A 19,942-nucleotide genomic window follows, 5' to 3' on the forward strand; every position below is an offset into this window, starting at 1 on the left:
CTCGCTTTATAAAGGCTATTTATTTTTTATTTTATTTATAAAAATAATTAAAGTCTGATATGTGTGGTGCCATTGTTCCTAGCGTCTATTACTTCAAAAGAAAAGCATACGTTAAAACATACAGCCTGAGTGGTTTCTATTTGCCCCCTTTTAATCCAAAACAATCCGCTGATTGCATTCTGCCTAGTGCCTGCGTTTCGAGATTTTATATCTGCAAACTGGGTTAAACCGCCGGTTCACAATGGGAACGGACTCTTTTAAGTATTTTATCACGATCTCCTGACAAATAAATATTATTTCCTTGGGAAGTTTATCTTATAGCTTTCAGAAGCATATTAAAGCTATATAAATAAATCAAAAAAAATTAAAAAAAAAAAAAAACAGATATACAATTAGAAATCTGCTTGTTTAGTTAGGTCTGTTTAGATTTTGAGATGAGATGATTTTAGATGAAAGATGAAAAAAATATTATTAGGATATTATTTTTTAATATTATTATTATTTTGAGATTTGAAAAAATTGAATTATTTATTATATTTTATATAGAAATTTGAAAAGATTATAATTATGAGATGAGAAGAAACATTTTGTGAATTCAAATGAGACCTAAAGTTTAATTTGTCTTGACTTTTCCTAAAAGCATCTCCTTGGACCTTGAAGGAATTCACAAGGCCCGCATATAAACCACCATTCATCCGTTCCGGTTTCAGCTCAACAGAGGAGACAGAATTAGCATGGCTTTTGTTCTCCTGCAAAATACTTCGGTCGGTTGTTGGGCTTTTTCCCAACCAGCCCTAGGCATACTTCATACTGAAGCATGTAAACTTTAATCCAAGTTTTAGGAAAACCAAATTAAAACATAGTATGACGCCCAAAGTAGTTATTCTTTCACGTTTTATCAGTTAAATATGCTATTACATGTTCCACAGGCGTCTCCAAAATTATCCAATTATGCAGAGCATTAAAGAGAATGCAACAGTAGCAAAAGAAAAACTGAATAACATATAATATACAGGAAGCCCCGCAACAGCAAGCATGCAATACATGAGCTGGTGTGGATGGCATCCACCAATCTACATCCCTTCACATATTGAGTGAGAAGGGAGCGAGATACAGTGAAGGGACCAAATCATGAAGTTGTTGGACTTTCTTCATTCAAACAAGGAGCTAACCTGCTTAATTAAAGACTTCAATAACCCATCTGATACAAAGGAATTGCATGTGAACCACTTTGCGCTATTTCCAAGTTGAACCACCAAGTCTAATTACTTCTTCACCACCATTATCCCTCCTAGGAGCCCTCTCCATATTAGCATCTCCTTTCTGATCACCTAAATCACCATAGAGATCCTTAAGTTTTGCTAGATTGCTAGATGCAGATGTCTTCTCCTTGCTCCCATCTCTTTGTGGACTCGAATGACGATCACCATGTGCAAGGCCAGCTTGCAAGCTCCGACTTCTGCTCCTGCTTCTACTTCTGCTCCTACTACGATAATGCCTACCAGCATCGCGGCTGCTCCTCTCATGGTCCCTTCTACTTTCTCTCTCTGCATATTTGGACTGCCTGTCATAATCATGACTCTGCTCTCTCTCCCTCTCCCTGACTCTGTCCCTGTCTCTATCCCAGTCTCGGTCCCGGTTCCTGTATCTCTCTCGGTGCCGATCTTGGTCCCTATCCTTTTCTTGATCTCGGTCCCTTTCTCTTTCTCGTTCCCGATACCGATCTCGATCCCTGTCCCCGTCCCTATCTCTATCTCGATCACGGTCTCGAACCCTATCCCTGTCTGAATATTCTCTATCAGAATATTCACGGCTCTGGCTGCGACGGGCCCGGGGTGATCTTCGCAGATCATCGCTGCTGGCTCTATCATGAGGGGCTGGTGGTAGGGTACGACGAACAGGTGACGAGTCCCTGGTAGAAGCACGATGAGGAGCACGCTGACCAAAAGATACAGAAAGTGCAGCTTTCACAGAGGGTGGCCGGCGGGCAGTGTCATCAGAACCATGACGGGTGGAATCCCCTGTCACACCAATATGTTTGGTGGGGAGCTTCAACTTCTCAAGATTAGCTACTACCTGGCGCATTACTGGAACAGGGATGCGGGGGAAAAGGGTATCAAAGTAGTACTGCAAGAGCACGGAATGTTAGTTCACACTGGCATGGAAAATATTAAAGCAAGATTAATAAACTAAGTTGAAAAATGCAGCATGTTAACTCATCTATAAAGTTGGAACCTTGACCTGCAGAACATAGCTAAAAAATGAGAAATTTGGCAGTTAAAACAATCACAATACAAATATAACCGTGAAGGGTTATTGGTCAATATACAATAAAATATTGGTAAAGAATAAAAGTTCAAAAATGACTTAGGTTCTTGTAGCAGGCACCATGACACTTGAAATAGTAAGCACACCTCACCTGTCCAAGAAGCAAATCTCGCACATACACACCCATTGTGGTCATTCGTCCATTAGATCCAGGAGAGAATTCCTGAAGAACAAATCATCTTTTAGAAATGAAGATCAAAGAAAACATTAAGAAATTAAATAACTCAGTTGAATTTGAGTGAGTGGTTTTAACAGTTATTTGCATGACTACGGCATAAATAGATAGAGTGAGAGTAAGAAAACAAAATTTGTAAGCTGGAAAGATTAACTAACACTTGAGAATAAAGATAACAATTCATTTTTACACGAACTCAAACTAGTCCAGCACATTAGACAGAACATCTTTGAAGTTTTATACATTTGAGGTTAAGACTTCAGAATTGAAGACCAACTATAGCAAGTTTCATTTTGTTTGATAAGTACTATAGCAAGTTTCGTAGACACAAGGATGCCAATTAATCAGGCTATGCTCTGATCTATGAACAGACAGTCCATCTCAAATATGAAAGTCATTTTTTCAGATTTCTAGTAAAATTATCAAAATCTTTTAGTTAAATCACTCACATTTCAAGTTTTTCTTACCTTCTTTTAATATTTTTTTTTATGAGTCAGAATATTTGTGTTGGCTGGAAAGCTTAAAGCTCTGAAGATTGAATTGAAAATGTGGAATGATGATGAATTTGAGAAGATTGATGATCAGAGGAAGATTCTTTTTTAGGAGCTTTCTTGTTTGTGTGGACTGCAGCCCTGGGGAATATTCTAACCACGGACAACTTACGGAGGAGGGGCCTCATTGTGATGGATTGGTGTTATATGTGTAAAAAACAAGGTGAATCAGTAGACCATCTTTTATTGCATTGTGAGTTGACAAGAGAGCTGTGGGATGGGATATTTAGTAGAATGAATGTTGCTTGGGTTACGCCGTCAAAGGTGGCTGAAATGCTTGCTTGCTGGAAGGGTATTCAAGGCTGTCCCCAGGTGGCCGCAGTTTGGAAGATGATACCTTTATGCATTATTTGGTGTGTTTGGATGGAGAGGAATGCGAGGTGCTTTGAAGATAGAGAGAGAACAATAGCAGAGCTTCAGAATTTTTTTATACACACTTTACGTTTTCAGCTATTTTCCTTAATGGAAACAATGTGCATGATTTCTTATCTTTAATGTAGTTCTTTTAGAATGTATTTAGGCATTTTCTTTTGTATACTCCCTATGTACATGGGCTATGCCTATCTTTCATTCATATCAATGAAACTTACTTCTTACTTATAAAAAAAAAAGAAAAGAGACAGCTGCCCCCCGCGGGGGGGGGGGGTTGACGTCGGATGAGGAGAAAGCAAGGAAGACTGCTGTTGTGGTTGATTTGGAAAAACTTGCTCTCATGGAAGAGATTTCTTGGAGACAAAAGTCTCGGGCCATTTGGTTGAAGGAAAGGGGACAAGTGTACCAGATTTTTTCACAAAGTGGCTAATTCTCATAGAAGATTTAATGCCATAGAGGTGCTGCATTCGGAAGGAAATGTTTTTTTGGACAGATCTGAAATTAAGGAGCATACTGTACAGTTTTTTGATAAACTTCTTATGGAGCAATACCCTTGGAGACCTAAGGTTGATGGGCTGGCTTTTGACATGATTGACCAGTCGAGTGCTGATTGCTTGGAGAGAATGTTTGAAGAGGAAGAGGTGCATAATGTGCTAAGAGGAATGGACAACGATAAAGCATCGGGACCATATGGATTTTCAATGGTTGTTGGGACATTTTTTTTTTTTTTTTTATCAGTAAACAAAATTTATTGATCAAAAAGAGGCAAAATGCCCAAGTATACGGGACATATACAAGAGCAATGCCTATGCGTGCTAGTTTAGAGATACAAGGAATTCATGAAAAGAATTTTTGGGACATTATTAAAGAGGATGTTATGAAGGTTTTTGTTGAATTTCACTTGTATATGAAATTTGAGAAAAGCCTAATGCACAACCTTCATAGCTCTTATTCCGAAGAAGGCCGAGTCTGCGGAGGTGAAAGATTTTAGCATCATCAGTCTTGTGAGTGGAGTGTATAAGATCATATCCAAGGTTCTTGCCAATCATATAAGCATGGTTATGGAGAAGATCATTTCGAATCCACAAAATGCATTTGTTAAGAGGAGACAAATTCTTGATTCGTTCCTCATTGCAAATGAATGCTTGGATGGTAGAATCAGATCCGGTGTTTCAGGTATTCTCTGCAAACTAGATATGCAGAAATACTTTGATCATGTTAATTGGGAATTTTAGGTTTATATTCTCGGTAGATTTGGTTTTGGGGAGAGGTGGTGCAATAGGATGAAGCATTGCATCACTACTGCTAGATTCTCGGTGCTAGTTAATGGTACTCCTGAAGGTTTTTTTCAACAGTTCCCGTGGTTTGAGACAAGGAGATCCTCTATCTCCCTTTCTCTTCGTTTTAGTTATGGATGTGTTGAGCAGAATGTTGGAGGCAGCGGTGGATGGGTCTTTTTTGTCTGGTTTTCCAATGGGTTGTTCTTCATTTGGGAGCGTCAATGTATCTCAACTTCTCTTCGCTGACGATACTTAAGGCTATGTTTGGAACACAAACTCACCTCAATCCATCTCAAACCAATCATTGATCCACTACTTTTTCAAGTTCTCATAAAAAATTTAAACTCATCTCAACATACCTCATACATTTAAACACATATCTTAATATATTTACATTCAAATACATCTCAATGGGAACTACAAAATATTACTATTCATAGATCATCTCAACATCCAAACACAAACTAATTCTTTGTGAGTCGGACCCTAATCAGCTTCGTTCATTGAGAACTCTGTTGCTTTGCTTTGAAGCTATTTCTGGCCTTAAGGTGAATTTGTCTAAATTTGAATTGGCTCCGGTTGGCTTGGTAAATCATATTGGAGACTTGGCTGAAATCTTGGGTTGTAAGGTGTCATCTTTGCCTATGAAGTACCTTGGTCTTCCATTGGGGGCCCCTCATAAATCCAAGGTAATATGGGATTGTGTTTTTGAAAAGATTGAGAAATAGATTAGCTGGTTGGAAAATAATATATCTGTCTAAAGGGGGAAGAATCACTTTAATTAAGAGTACATTATCTAATCTCCCTACGTATTTTCTATCTTTATTCCCGATACCTGCTATTATGGCTAATAGAATGGAAAAGATCTTACACACTTTCTTGTGGGGAGGCTTGGGGTATGAGAAAAAGTTCCATTGATCAAATGGGACAAGATTTGTACCCCCAATATTTTCTTCCTTAAATGAATTCTCTCTCTCTTTGCATTGCTCCAGATGACTAATATTTCTTTACATGATTGTATATTTTGATTTATTTCCTTAATAAGTTAAACAAATTTTCTTCATAAATTAACCATAATGACCCAAGCAAATTCCAAGCCACATTGGGGCTCATACTCCGAATTGACTAGTTAATGTTACAATTGAAGCGCCTAGGAATCACCATGGGGTAAGAACTTCTCCCTCCCAAACAATGTAGGATCCCACTCACCACCTTACTATACTTAATCAGGATTACGACATTAATATGTATATGTTTGATAATATATAAAGTTAAGTCAATTCTTCAGATTCTAATAAAATCCTGAAATAACGTATGCCAATAGAGTGATACACCTTTCAATACCTCCTCATCTTTAACATATGGCTCGAACCAATTCCACAAAGTCTTTGGATCTGCTGCATATCTCAAGTAGAGGAACCCAATCTGCAGCCAACAATTTGCATATCAGTCCAAGAAATATAAGAGAATGACAAGATCAAAGCTAAGATGAACCTGAAGCCCGACAATGATGACTATCATACCATGCAATTAGCTATGATGCCAGATGGAATGTCTGGACTTTCATTAAATCTGCTATCAAGATAATTGTATGAACATATTACTCTTTTAGTAAGTATGCATCATTCTTCGTTTTTGGATCTTTTTTTTTTTTTACTTTAAATTTTAAGTTCTTGGTCGTGTTGTATAGCTCAGTGTGATTGAGATCAGGTGGGATAAAGCTATGGAGGCATTATGAGGATTTAGGGCCTTTACAAGGGTATAAAGAGAAGATGATGTGGGGTTGCAAAGAGTCAGGGACACAGGTTGAAACTTGGGCCCATTCTAGTATGCGAAGAGTGTGCATAAACACTAGCAAGGAAATTAAATATGGTGGTACTTTTTTCCGGTTTCTATCATAGTTTTAACATAATTGTGATGTTTAGGATCTTGATGAAGGTTTAACTAGGGTTTGGTTGTTGCTATAAGGAATTAAGAAGTTTTCTTAACCAGTATCTACCACTCGTCGTTGCTATAAGCACAGGAAATTAATATAAAGTGTGTGATGTATAAGCAGTGTGTGTGTGTGTATGTCTCTATGTATAGCTGGCGTGTGCCTTTAGATATAACTGAGAGACATTAAGCATGCAGGATGCATTCAAAAGACTCACCTACAGTATGGGCATAATATCGAAAATATTTTAACATATACCAAACTCCCTTTTGAACAGTGATATTGCAACTGAGGTATTCCACTGTACTACTTTTGAAAAAAAAAAGAGAGAGATAGCTATCATTTAAATATTCTTTTTTAATCTTTTTAAATATCTCCTCTAAATGTCAATATCTTCATATCTTGTAATATTTGCAATATCTCCCCATATGGTAATTGGTAGACAATCCAAGAGACAGACAAAGTCATTCAAGTTCATTTATAGATGTGTTTTGGAAAATCAGACTCTCTAAGATGAGTCCTTCCTATTTCGTTAGTGAGTTATTCCCCTCTTGGTAGTTTGTTTCATTTCCAGAATCTACTCTTTCTTCCATCTGCAGTCCTTCATATCCCTTCCTATAACCTCTCTACCTCCTCCCACTCTCCATCTATCCATTCTCACCTCGAATATTTCTAGTCTCTTTCAAAAATTTCTATCAACCAATCAGACATGGCACTGTGAAGGAACTATATCTGTCCCCATACCTATCTTTTTTTTTTTTTTTGGATAGTTAGTCAAGAATTCTTATTCATAAGAAAAGGAGGCATAACCCAAGTACATAAAATGTATACATGAGAAGTACCTAACTAGCAGGTATTGAAAAGGATGGTGGTCCTGTACGAGTTAAATCACCATCTTGGGGATATCGGGTGTCCCCATACTTATCTATATAAGCAAGTCTTACCATGCTCACAACTCACAAGACCGTTCTATCCTAATCGAGATTTCAATGACCATATAGCAAAAACTATGCGTGCCATTACCAAGACATCAGTCACTAACACCAAAACAAGAAAGAAAATCATTAAATTTCATAGGAAACATTACCCCACACACAGCATTTAATACTCTCAGAAAAAGTTATACCAGATGAGCTATCTTGTGTCGCTATCACACATTGTAAACAAGGAAAAAAAAAAAAATCTTAGATCTATACCTTCTACATTAAGATGTCAGGAAAACACATTTCTTAGCCTAATAGTTTTCGAGTTCTGCTACATACAGTCACTTTTGTGTACTCCTTACGTACTCTACTGATGTGATTGGTCAAAACAATTATTTTATATTAAAAAAAAGTGACGCAGCCAATCACATTAGTGGAGTGTGCAAAGAGTACACAAAAGTGACTGCACATAGAGTTTTTGATAGTTTTCCCCACATTTAATCATGGTCCAAGCATATATCAAAATAAGCAAAGGCTTTACTTACTGCTCTAATATAAGGAGAATCTGGATGCTTTAAGAGCCCATGCATTTGTTTGACAGTGAGTTTCATAGTGAAAAACTTGTAAAGAAGACAGATTGCTGTAGAAGGACCACGACAATTTCCAGTCATCCATGGCTCCACGTGATCAACTTGATTGTAAATTTCGTCGACCACCTCATGGTATGTCTTTAATCGGTAAAGCTCTTTGAAGTAATCAGAAGAAAGAATGTTCATACAGAGGACCTTTTCTAGTAAAGAATCAATTGGTTTGCCAGAAGTCTGTATCTCCATTATGGATAATGAAATATATATCCACCTACACTTGCAGAACTGAAACAGTTTATAATTTTCAGTAATCAGGGTAATTGGAAGTGTCACAATCCCAATCCTGAAACAAAAAAGAAATAGATAAAGGAAACGGTTATTGGGGAAATCTGCATGAGTACATATACAATGACCCAATAATGAAATCTACAAAGAAAACCGTTGCAAAATATAAGAAAACAATACAAAAAAGAAAACTCCATTCCACTAGACCTAAAGTTCGAATTTTTAGCTACATCTTCGTTGGAGCAATGTTCTTCATTTTGAATTTGTCCTCTCTAATCACAACAGTTTATGGGATGGTTTAAGTAGCTTTTTATGCAACCATTTAAATAAAAACCCAATTACCACATCAGCATTACGACATTAGCTGATGTGATTGAAAATGAAAAAGTCTAGATGGAGAACTCATTTCCTTTGTTATTATGCACCAGAAGAAAAAAGAATCGACCTTTGAATTGCTTCCTCAGAGAATGCAAACCCTGGAAACCTTTTCCTCAGCTTGGTTGCTTACAAAGTAACTATTCAGAAAATTACTCTTCAATAAGTTCCATTTTTTCTGGGTATCTAGAATCCGCGAGAACACACATACAGTCCATACAAATCGGTCGAAAGAAACATAAGCTTTGCTAAACAAACGTATCGAAGGCTTCGAAGCAACTGAGCTAAAAATGGGGAAAAACGGAACAAAAGCAAGAATAAGGGATGACATTAAAAACCCTAGAAATAAAGCACGCAAAGATCGGAAAGCCCTAATCCAACAATTGAACTACGATTCCTCAAAAAACAAAACAGTTACATAAAGAACGAGAGAAGAAAGCAAACACAAGCAGCAAATTCAAAGAGAAATATGCAGAAAGAGGCAGAGGGATTGGGCCTAAAATCAGATGGACTACGCACCAATTGGAAGAACTAAGTGGATGGAGGCTAATGCCATAGCATGTAAGATGACGCCGAAGGATTGGAGCGTGTAATAAACCCTAACAACGTCGGCTTGCTCTTTAGGTTAGGTTGGCCTCGGGTTTGCTTTTGGTAGGGAAGATGCAGTGTATTATGGTCAAACCGTCAAAGGCTCTCCGGCTCAAAATCGAATGACCAGACCAAATAGGCCGCATTAGGAGTTTCTTTTCTTTTTCCATCACTTTATTCATAAAATGTTAATTATTATTATTATTATTTTTTTTTTTTTCGTCCATTCTCCCCTCCATGCTTCTCTTCATTTGTTAACTAATTTAAAGAAAAATCATGTTTGGATGTTGAGAGATTTATAAATACTTTAAAACATTTATAAATGATACTGGGTGAGTTTAGATGTTGAAATGAGTAGAGTTAAAAAAATATAATTAAAATATTATTGTTTATTATTATTATTATTTTAGAATTTGAAAAAATTGAATTGTTTATTATATTTTATGTTAGAATTTGAAAAAGTTGTAATGATGAGTTGAGATGAGCTCAACTTCCAAACGAAGCCTAAAAGTCTTTTTAGAAGAATTTGTTTAGATGTATGATTTTTAAAAAACAGATTTTATGAGCTACATGTAATAAATAATAATAATATAATTATACGTGCTGATACATTAGTTATTAAAAATTATAAAAAATTTAAAATTTAAATTAAAAAAATATTGATAAAATGAAACTCTCTCATTCAATATATATACCTAACACTACACAATTTTAAACGCTTGTTTGTCTATTAAGAAAGTAAAAGGAAAAATTTAGGTAGAGTTTGGATAATGAGATGAGATGATTTTAAATGAAAATTAAAAATTGAATAAAATATTATTAGAATATTTTTTATAATATTATTATTATTTAAAAATTTTAAAAATTTTAATTATTTATTATATTTTATATAAAAATTTATAAAAATTATAATAATAAAATGAGATAAAACCAAACTTGTAGTGGGAGGCCATTGTGTGGGCGCAGCCGGATCTTGATGATCTTCGAAGTGACTTTTGACCACCATGGAACGACCACAACTTATATTTTATTATTAAGATTTATTGTTTGGGGATGGATTTTTAGTGTATTAAAATTTTGGAAAGTTTTTATACTATACATATTTTTGTATGGAGACAAAAAAAACTTTCTAAAATGTCAAAACTCCCTTCAAATTTAAAGGGGATTTGTGTTGCCAGTAACAAGAGTACTGATCATTGGAGTATCATCCTATTCTATCAGTCGTATGTGATCATAGCCAGTCATTATTTAAGAGATTCATGCAGCCAATTTTGAGACTGATCATTCTCTCCCTTATCTTTTTTATTTTTATTTTATATATATTTTTTTTTTCATATCAATTTTTCGTTTTGATGGTATAGGAAATTATCAAATGCATTAATTTTTGTTCATATATATAAGTCATGTAGTACGGATCCCACAACCAAATTAATCCAATGCCCAGCTATCAGATCCTCCAAAAAAAAGGTCATTGGCGGGCCAAAATCAAAGGTATGAGTGAAGCTAATTACATGATGCCCCAGTTCTAATTTTTGTTCGATTAATTTTATATACAATCATAAAGTGCATAAACATCGTGTAATCATTTTAAAAAAGAGTGAAGTATACTATTAAAAAATTAATTTTTTTCATGTGAATCCTACCATGTTTTATTTACTTTTTTCAAAATGATTATACAATAGTTGTACAATTCACAATTACAAATATCTTTTCACACACACATATATATATATATATATATCCCATTTTAATCAAGTGAGATAGTTGGATATTTCTGTAGTAAAAGTACTCGGATCGCCTAATTCGTTATCAAAGGACTCGCATTACAAGAAAATATTTTATTTGCCGCTAATTATTTTTAAAAAAATAATTATTTTCTGTAATTTATTATCACAAATAATTTATCATAAATATATATATATATTTTTTTTATAGCGGCGTAAGTGGAAGAAACACTCGCCAACCGCCTGATCAATAGTATTATTTGTCGTTTCAATTCACATGATCATCCAGCAAGTGTCGAGAGATCATTACAATTAATTTAAAATTATTGCAGGCCTAGTGCAATAATTAACCTAGGTTAATTTTATTTTTTTCCCTTAAAAAAGTATATTATTATAATCTAATGATTCTATAAGTACTGCATGCATGCATGCATGGGATCGTGAATTCGTAGTTTAAAGAAAGAAGCAAGCAAGCAATAATTACAGCTGATGATCACGAGGCTTAAGGGAGAGATCAGATCAGAATATTACAGGAGAGAACGACGTCACATGATGCAAGTCAATTTATTTTACTTGTTCTAGCTTAGGAAACAGCCAGTCTCCTACGATTCGATCGATTCCCTATCAACAACACCCAAAAAAGAAGATATATAATAGAAACCCAAAAGAAAAAACATGAACTAGCTAGGAAAATCAAACTCGTCATGAGTACTAGTAGCTGATCTCTACGGATGATCGGTCGATCTACCATTTCACAATTACAGTGCATGCGAAGTTCGCTATATATCAGGTACGTCTACGTACGTACGTTGTACAGCTAGCAGGCATGCACGAATTACCACCATATGCATCACGAATTAATTTTTGTAGCCAGGTACGGTTTTATTATTTGATGGGCTTCAGACCTTGACTCCCTCGGAAATCGTAGATTCCACTGCAAAACATGCGACTTCCGCATGAGTTGCTGCTCATCATGCGGAGACCTGGCTCTCTTGGAACTGTCAAGGGCCTGTTTGATCTATAAAATAAAACAGCTGCTATAAATTTATCAGGAATTTCCTGATCCAATAGGGATTCATTAAATCACAGATCATCACTCCAGCTTTTCTCTAAGAACATATATCATATTAGGGAGGGACACGTGAGTATATATATATATTTCACTACTCGCTAATTAATTTTTTCTTCGATCAGTTTAGTTTACGTACCTTTGTGGGAAGAAGGGTCTGTCGAAAAAAGGCATCAATTGAGCTCTTGGAACCATCTCCTTTCTTAGCAAACGAATCTCTTCCTCTTCTATCATCTGCATGCATCATAATGATCAGCATCTCTTGGATCAGTCTGCATGCTCTTGATCAACTACATTACATATTAATTAACGTTTTCAAGATATTTATACCTTCTGCAACTTCTCAGCCCGTCTTTTCTGTTGCTCTATGATATACAACTTGGTTGCTACCTGCATGTATATATATCAACTCGCTTCAAGAAAAACTTTGGAAAAAGTGGGCTTCAGTTTGTTGAAATGATCAAAATAAGCGAATTTAGACACAAAACAAGCTAGCTGATCATTCATCGCTCACCTCGTAGTTGAACATTGCGCGTTTGACGGCTCTTTCTTGGGTATGAAGTTTGATTTCTTGTGGCTTGGTGTTCTCTTTTGGATAAGGCTTTTGAGAAGCCTAGAGATGGATCATATGTACATGATATGGATCGAGTCTCAGACTCTCAGTACAGTTTAGAGAGAGAGAGAGAGAGAGAAGATAACTGGAGTTGAATACATTTACCTTAGATTTGTCGAAGAGCCGGTCTTTGAGTTCGTCTTTCGTCTGTTAAGCAGATCATCAATATACCTACTTTAGTCGCAGTACTCATGCACATAGCTAGGGCCTCCAAACCAATCACATAATAAATAAAGACTGACCATATGATACGTGAAGCAATTAATGTGAAAGATAGAAATTAGGGGATGGGGGGAGGGGACCTAGAGGTTTTGTCGACCTTTGTGGCTCAATTATCCATGCATATATAAAGTAAAATTTAATAATTTTTAATTTCCTGCTAATACACCGTACGTTATTCTTCTACTCTTTTTTCCCCTGCTCTTGTAATGTACGTTTCTTCTTAATGAAGCTGTTTACAGGTATACGTATAATGACTTTTGAGGATGAGGTAGATCATGACCGAGTACTCGACACTTTTTCTACGCACAAGTTGTATAAAATTGGATAAATTACTAAATATTCCATATATATGAGATCATAAATCTGCTCGATCGCATGATTATAAGATTTGAATATAAGTTCTCAACTGATCGATCCAGTACTAAATGATCAATTCATGTGGTAATTTGGCAATGATACGTTTGTAAACCTGTACTTGAGTTGGAACATATGTATGATGTATCTCACCATGCTTGATCTAGTGGAACTAGAGCTCCACGAGACTGCAGATTGTGTACTGGCCTTCACAAACTTTCAAGGAAAATGAGAAAAAAAAATGTATTAATTAAGGATCGAAACAGTACAGCTTGTACTTACAGCATTAATAGAAAAGAGAAACAAATTATAAAGGAAGAAGAAACATGGCAACCTTTAGTGCGGACTTGGAGTGTGTCTTCTCCATGTTAAGCTCTCTGATCATGGTTTGAATCGTTACTGAACTGAGGAGACTATATAAAGGGTGGGAAACTTAAGAGGCCGGTTGGAGGTTGGTAACTGTCTTCCGTGTTTCTTTTCTGTTGCCACATCACCAGCATGCCTAGAAATTTGCATGCTTTCTTGCACCAAACTTTCTGATTAAACCTCCCTCTCATCCATATATTTTTCATGGCATAATGATCAGATCCTTCCAATCTCCTGATCTTGGCTTTAATCAAAGGCATAATCCCAGGTAATTTCTAGCTATTAACTAATCAAAGACTTGAGTTCTAATTAATTAACTTTTTTTTTTTTTTGAGACAGGGGGGCTTTTCAATGGCTGGTGATCTCAGCAGACTGACACCTGATGTACGATAATCGAAACAAAAATATGTCGAGGACATCGTTTGCAGTACTATAGGATCCTTTGAGATTTCCAGACATAAATAGCTGAAGAACAAACTCATGTATGCAGTACTATTTCAATGCTTTTATTCTGTGTGAAATCTGTTACTTTGAATCAAGGGAAGCAAGTCAAGTACTATATTTAAAGTTTCATATGCAGAAATAAAATACAGTTTAGTACATAAAAGTCGTAGCCTAAGAATTTTTGCGCACCAAAAAGACTCGAGAATTAGAAACCAAAAAAGTCAGACGTTGACATTTATGATAATAATGGTTGGGAACACATGAGTAGTACAATTAACAACATTAATAATAACAGAAAACAAGTTGGATGGGATGTCTGATCGACTCATTAGTAAGTACGTTACCATGTATCACGTCACTATATATCTTTCCTACTGATAATCACATGAGTTAAAAAAAATGGGTAAAACATGAGCAGTACTGGTTGTTAACCACCCATTTTCAAGTATTTCTTCTTAAAGCCGTTATGATCTAACAAATGAGAAAACAAAGTTTTGATTGCTTTTTGGGGGATAATGATACTAAGACTACTTCCTACTTCCTACTTCCCGTTCACTACTCTCTTTATTTTTTAATTTTTTAATTTTTTTACACTATAAAAAAATTACTTATCTGTGACCATTTAATTTCAGCGAAATAACAATTTGTAACTAAAATTGATTGCGAATAATTTTTTAGTTACAATAAATTGGTCACAAAAATCTGTGTTTTTTATAGTGTTATTATTTTGATCTTTTACTTAATGGTTGAGGAAGTAAGTACTATTAATGAAGTTGTATATTTTTTTAATTTTTTTTAATAATTAAGGATGTTAAAAAAATAATTAAAATAAAACAATGAAAAAATAAAAGTTTTAAATACACTATGAAGTAGTAGTAAATAGATGGTAAGTAATAAATCTATGATTATCAGGAATCCCAAAGAAGTAGAAACTTTAATTTTTTTTTATTTTTTTAAAAAAGTTCGAATATGGGGGTAAGCGGCATGTCATAGATCAGTAAGTTAGGTCATGATTCGAAGATTAACCTACTAATCATGATTCAGTGCTTGTGATTTAAGTTTTGTGAAAGACAGTATGATCATTAGTCCCCAAAAGAAGAATATAACAAGCCATTGCCTCTCTCTCTCTCTCTCTCTCTCTCTCTCTCTCTCTCTCTCTCTCTCTCTCTCCCCACACACACACACGTCGAGACAGCTGAATAGACAATTGTACTAAACAGGAGAGGATGGACAAACCACCAATTTTGGACTGTTCTACCAAATTGTGATAGAAATTCTCTAGCATTTGAAGAAGCTTTGTTGATTTCATCATGAAGTGAATCATGTTATGGTTCAAATCCTACAGTAATCAACAAGAGAAAATGGAAAAATTGCTCAATATATGCAGGAAGCAATTTGGTATATGGTTGGAGATTAGCCAGCTGTTCCTGAATCAGATGCATTATATATCTTTGCTTGCTGCATGCATGCTTCGTTTAATTTGCAATGTTGTTGAACTTTAGGGGACTAGATCATCATGAAGGCAATATATAGTTACCAGTAAGACTTTATACCAACCACCTTATTATTATTTGTTTTTTGGTAGGACGATCGAGATTTCCACAACCAGGTTCAATTGTTGTTTCTTTTTTCCTGGGCAAGAATTTTCACGAACGGCACTCATGATCATGTTAAGACTGAGAAGACGTTAAAATAGCTAGCCTTCAGGCAATTTTTACCGGTTACTTGCGAACTTCATCAAATTTTGCATTTAATTACCCTTTACGGTTGGCCACTCGATGGGTATGATTTCAGATTCCCAAGTCCTACCAGAAGTAGTAGTGGAAAGAGTTGTGTAACGGACAACATTGAAGTCATCTACCACTTTATTCTAATATTTATCATTACCTTTCTGACTTAGGTGGCAACGATCTTATTTCATATGTTTTTGTATGTCAATATGGATTGAGATAAGATGAATTGAGAGTATTTCTCAATCCAAACTGAAATTGTAACGATCTTTCAGATGGATTAAATGCAACATTTTGATTCAAAAGTTTTGAAATCCACATGAAGGTAAAGGTCTAAAGGAGAACAAAAAATCCTAAAGTTTTGTTTGACATTAAGGATCTCTCAAATGGGACAAAGATAAACACATGAAATGAATGCTACAACATCTATTAATATATGAGTAATGCTAGGCTACAACCCAACAGTAACCGCTTAGCGTGCCGCCTAGGCAAAATTCATGTATTTTATTTTTTTCATTTTTTCCTTTCATATTTTTTTTAACATCTTTGAACATTTAAAAAAATATATTAATATACTAATAGTCACTTTCTTAATCAGTAAGTAAAAAAAAATTTATAAATTAAATACATGAGCGATCAAAATGAGAGGGCAAAGTAGCATTAATTTTAAAATGTTGCTCATATGAGTTTTTCGAATAAAATTAAATCTTCAATAAATACCATAAAACTCACTTTGTGTTTATATCTTTTTTTCCCTTTTGAGACCCTCAAAATCCTGGATAGAACTTAATGGGATCTTCATCCAGTACTTTTTAAAAGCTCAAAGAACTTAGAAGAAATAACTGAAAGCATTAATATTATACCATGAATACGTGAAAAATAAATTTGTCTTTAGTTTGCACTGAATGTGGAACAAGAAACATAGATAATCAGATAAGAGCTCACAAAATGTAGAAAATTATAAGATAAACACTAAATATATAATAAAAAATTTGATATTTGTTATGTTCGTTCGTAATCTTCCTCCTTTTAATACAAAATTTCGTCCCCTTAGATGTTCTCAGGGAACTTGCAAATTAAGCTGCAATAGCAGGTTCCCTTTCATTCCTGACCTTGAAAAATGTATATGATAAGATTAAAGTTATTGATGCCATCCATTTTGGTATGATCTGTTTCGAACTCAGGATCAATATAAAAGAACAAAAATTTTATGTGTGGTCACTTTTACGTATTCTTTACGTACTCTGATAATGTGATTAGCTGCATTATTTTTCAATCACTTCAAATATGAAGAACAGTGCTTATAGGCATGTCAATCTGCTCCCCAGGACGAAGACGCTGCTCCTCAAAGTAAAAGCATTAATGTATTTTGTTAAGGTAAACTGCAGCCTGAAAAGAGGGACGGAAAAAAGGAGCATCATTTCCCCTCCTGCAGATTTTAAAACGCAAGGGAATCTTCTTTAGGGCCACCAAGAGGCCAATCAAAATCCACCACCAACAAAATAATTCGAGTCATCTTCTTAGAAACAACAAAACATTTTCTTTGAAGACCGTAACTCTATAAGCTTAACTACCTTAAGAATACAAGAGCACAGAAAAAAGGGAAGACGGATCCCTACTCCTCCCCACCCAAAAAAAAAAAAAAACAGAGGGTAAATAACAAACATATATAAAACTAGCTTCTTAAACATAATCAAGATCATCAAACAATAGAGAACGAAAGTCAATATTTAATAGAGAACGAAATAACCATATCTTAGAATTATAAAAGACATTATATATAGTGAAACACCACCCAGTTTAGGTCCAGGAAACCTATGCACGCTTGATATCATCAACAAATACTAAATGGTATTTATCAGTTATCAGTACCTTCATAGGAGTGACATTATAGGTAGAAACACCAGTTATAGGAACTGAACTTTAATTCGGTTTTCAGCAGTGTAGAATGCGAGAGCACTTTCTCCAGGCTTGACTCTTACCCGCAAAAAAGATACCAATATAATAGCAGCTAAGCAACAGAAAATGCACAGAGCATTTCCCAATTAGAAGACCAAAACACATGCAGGCACACGAACATGCTCTAGATTAAATTAGAATGTTCTTTGCACAAGGAGTGTCTTTAATGCTATTTTTTTTTTCACATTGATAATTTTTTAAGCAAACTAATAACTTAATCAAATAATTCGAGCACATTGTTAATGTAAGTTATAAACGCACACACCCATGTAGTATAAAAGAAAGAGCCTCTCTTTGTATGGGCACAAACTACCATGGCATTCCATCAGCCACATCGGCATTGAATTGCACTACAATCTCCCTGCAAGGATAACAAGAAGAATTCATAAAGCAATGTAGAGGGAGAAAACGTAAGAAGTGTCATTATTATCAAATTCCATTCATTCATGACATTCTTCCCAAATGCATGGAATATTTCAACTTGAATTTACAAAGTAGAATATAAACATGATGTGACTCATAATCTCATATTTCCTTATTGCAACACCAATTGATAACTTCTATAGCAGTTACAAGTTGAGTTGAAATAGTGCATGGTTGGATGATGAGGGGCTTCCACAGCGGCATCACTTCCTAATCACTGACTGTGAATTGTATGAGGGCAAGGACACTCTATTAGGGGTGGACCTTTAATTGCGTAAATGTAGAGTTTATCAAGTCCAAAGAAGTCCCACATGTGAAGGATAGGGATGCAAACTCGTCAGTTAGAAACACTTTTACAGGCTATTTTGCCTTCTCCTCTTCCATACTCCAAAAACAGTACTACAATGAAAAATAAGGGGTACTAACAAAACCAGAAACAATGAAAATACCAAAAGAACTAGTAATGACAACCACATTTAGCACCTATTGAGAATTCAGAAAGCTATAGTCATTCATATTGGAACAAGAAAAGAATGAGCCTCATCTATGAAATATAAATCACACCGTGTAGCGACAGTTCTTTAGCATAAATGCCGAGCTATCTTTTCTTCAACACTACAGATAGCAAGATTTGCCATAATAAAGAAAAAGAATAGAGGAAATATGAAGGGGAAAAGATGATAAAACAGGCAAGAAAACTTAAAATTAAATAAAAACAGGACAGCAATAAACTCAATCACACATCTCGTCGCTGGACAGTGCCTCTATACCCTGTAGCTTGGCAGAACCTTCTGTACAGTGGAACAGCAGCATAGCTACTACCCACCATTGCAAAAACCAAAGCTGTAAGGTATTAAAGAGTCTTCCGTGATTTCTGTTCTCCGGAGTCTGGACGCTAGAGAGGATAGGGGCGCTGAATATTGAGCAAAGGAAAAAATCTCCCAGTATACCCAGAAGCAAAAGGTGAAATCCGGCTACGTTTATCAAATGACCTCGTACCGAATTCACATCTTAAGTTCAAACCCCGAATATCATATTTGTAACCCCTCTGATATCCAGTATTAGATCCGATGAGATTATAACTTGACCAGCCTAAAATATTAGGCATGCACCACCTGAATCAAGAACAAATTCCATTTACGTGTAAAAAACGCCAGCAAATAAACTATGATTTACTGATATAAGGAGAAATTTAAAAAACAATCATCATGCTCTGGTACTTTAGAAAGAAAAAAAATAGTTGGTGGGATATTTTTTATGGATATTATTGTATCTCATTCTCACTCTGAAGCTTGAGTAAACAAGTAACATGCCTTAAAATGCTTACTGAAGATGCATGGCCTTTACAGCAAGTTAGGCATATTAAGAAAATATAAAACTTCAAACCAAGTAAACTAAACAAAGCCTAATCCCAGTTAAAACGGAGCCTGCTCTGTGTGTACTAATAAACTAAATAGGGCCTTCCACGTGTATTATTTTGTCATTCGACCCTATCTGAAACATAGTCTCTTTCACCGCCTCCACCCATGTAATTTCAGGCCTAGCTCAGGGATTTAGTTTTCCATGGCATAATCTTCCAACTTTTCTACCAAAGCAAACAGAACCAAAGAAAGATTGCAATATTAGTTTTATGAAAGAATT

At 35.2% G+C, this 19,942-nt stretch overlaps 2 protein-coding genes and 1 pseudogene across 2 annotated transcripts; all 3 read right to left on the reverse strand.

Annotated features, from left to right (window-relative positions):
- Nucleotides 1-865: 865 nt before the first annotated feature.
- On the reverse strand, nucleotides 866-9,544 carry LOC108988163 (pre-mRNA splicing factor SR-like 1). The gene is made up of 5 exons (XM_035692127.1): nucleotides 9,329-9,544; nucleotides 8,108-8,492; nucleotides 6,051-6,131; nucleotides 2,420-2,491; nucleotides 866-2,127 (listed from the first exon to the last, which is right to left on the reverse strand). Exons 2-5 carry the CDS (start codon nucleotides 8,393-8,395, stop codon nucleotides 1,237-1,239), a joined length of 1,332 nt encoding a protein of 443 aa, XP_035548020.1. The 5' UTR covers nucleotides 8,396-8,492; nucleotides 9,329-9,544; the 3' UTR covers nucleotides 866-1,236.
- A 2,116-nt stretch (nucleotides 9,545-11,660) lies between these two features.
- LOC108987959 (protein TPX2-like) lies at nucleotides 11,661-13,752 on the reverse strand. Its single transcript, XM_018961044.2, has 7 exons — nucleotides 13,714-13,752; nucleotides 13,533-13,595; nucleotides 12,909-12,950; nucleotides 12,705-12,803; nucleotides 12,521-12,580; nucleotides 12,330-12,424; nucleotides 11,661-12,139 (listed from the first exon to the last, which is right to left on the reverse strand). The coding sequence occupies exons 1-7, from the start codon at nucleotides 13,744-13,746 to the stop codon at nucleotides 12,007-12,009; spliced, it is 525 nt and encodes a 174-aa protein (XP_018816589.2). The 5' UTR covers nucleotides 13,747-13,752; the 3' UTR covers nucleotides 11,661-12,006.
- Nucleotides 13,753-16,995: 3,243 nt separating this feature from the next.
- On the reverse strand, nucleotides 16,996-19,438 carry LOC108987988 (annotated as a pseudogene).
- Nucleotides 19,439-19,942: the final 504 nt, after the last annotated feature.

Source organism: Juglans regia, chromosome 1 (genome assembly GCF_001411555.2).
Source record: "Juglans regia cultivar Chandler chromosome 1, Walnut 2.0, whole genome shotgun sequence".
In the NCBI taxonomy this organism is placed as follows: Eukaryota; Viridiplantae; Streptophyta; class Magnoliopsida; order Fagales; family Juglandaceae; genus Juglans; species Juglans regia.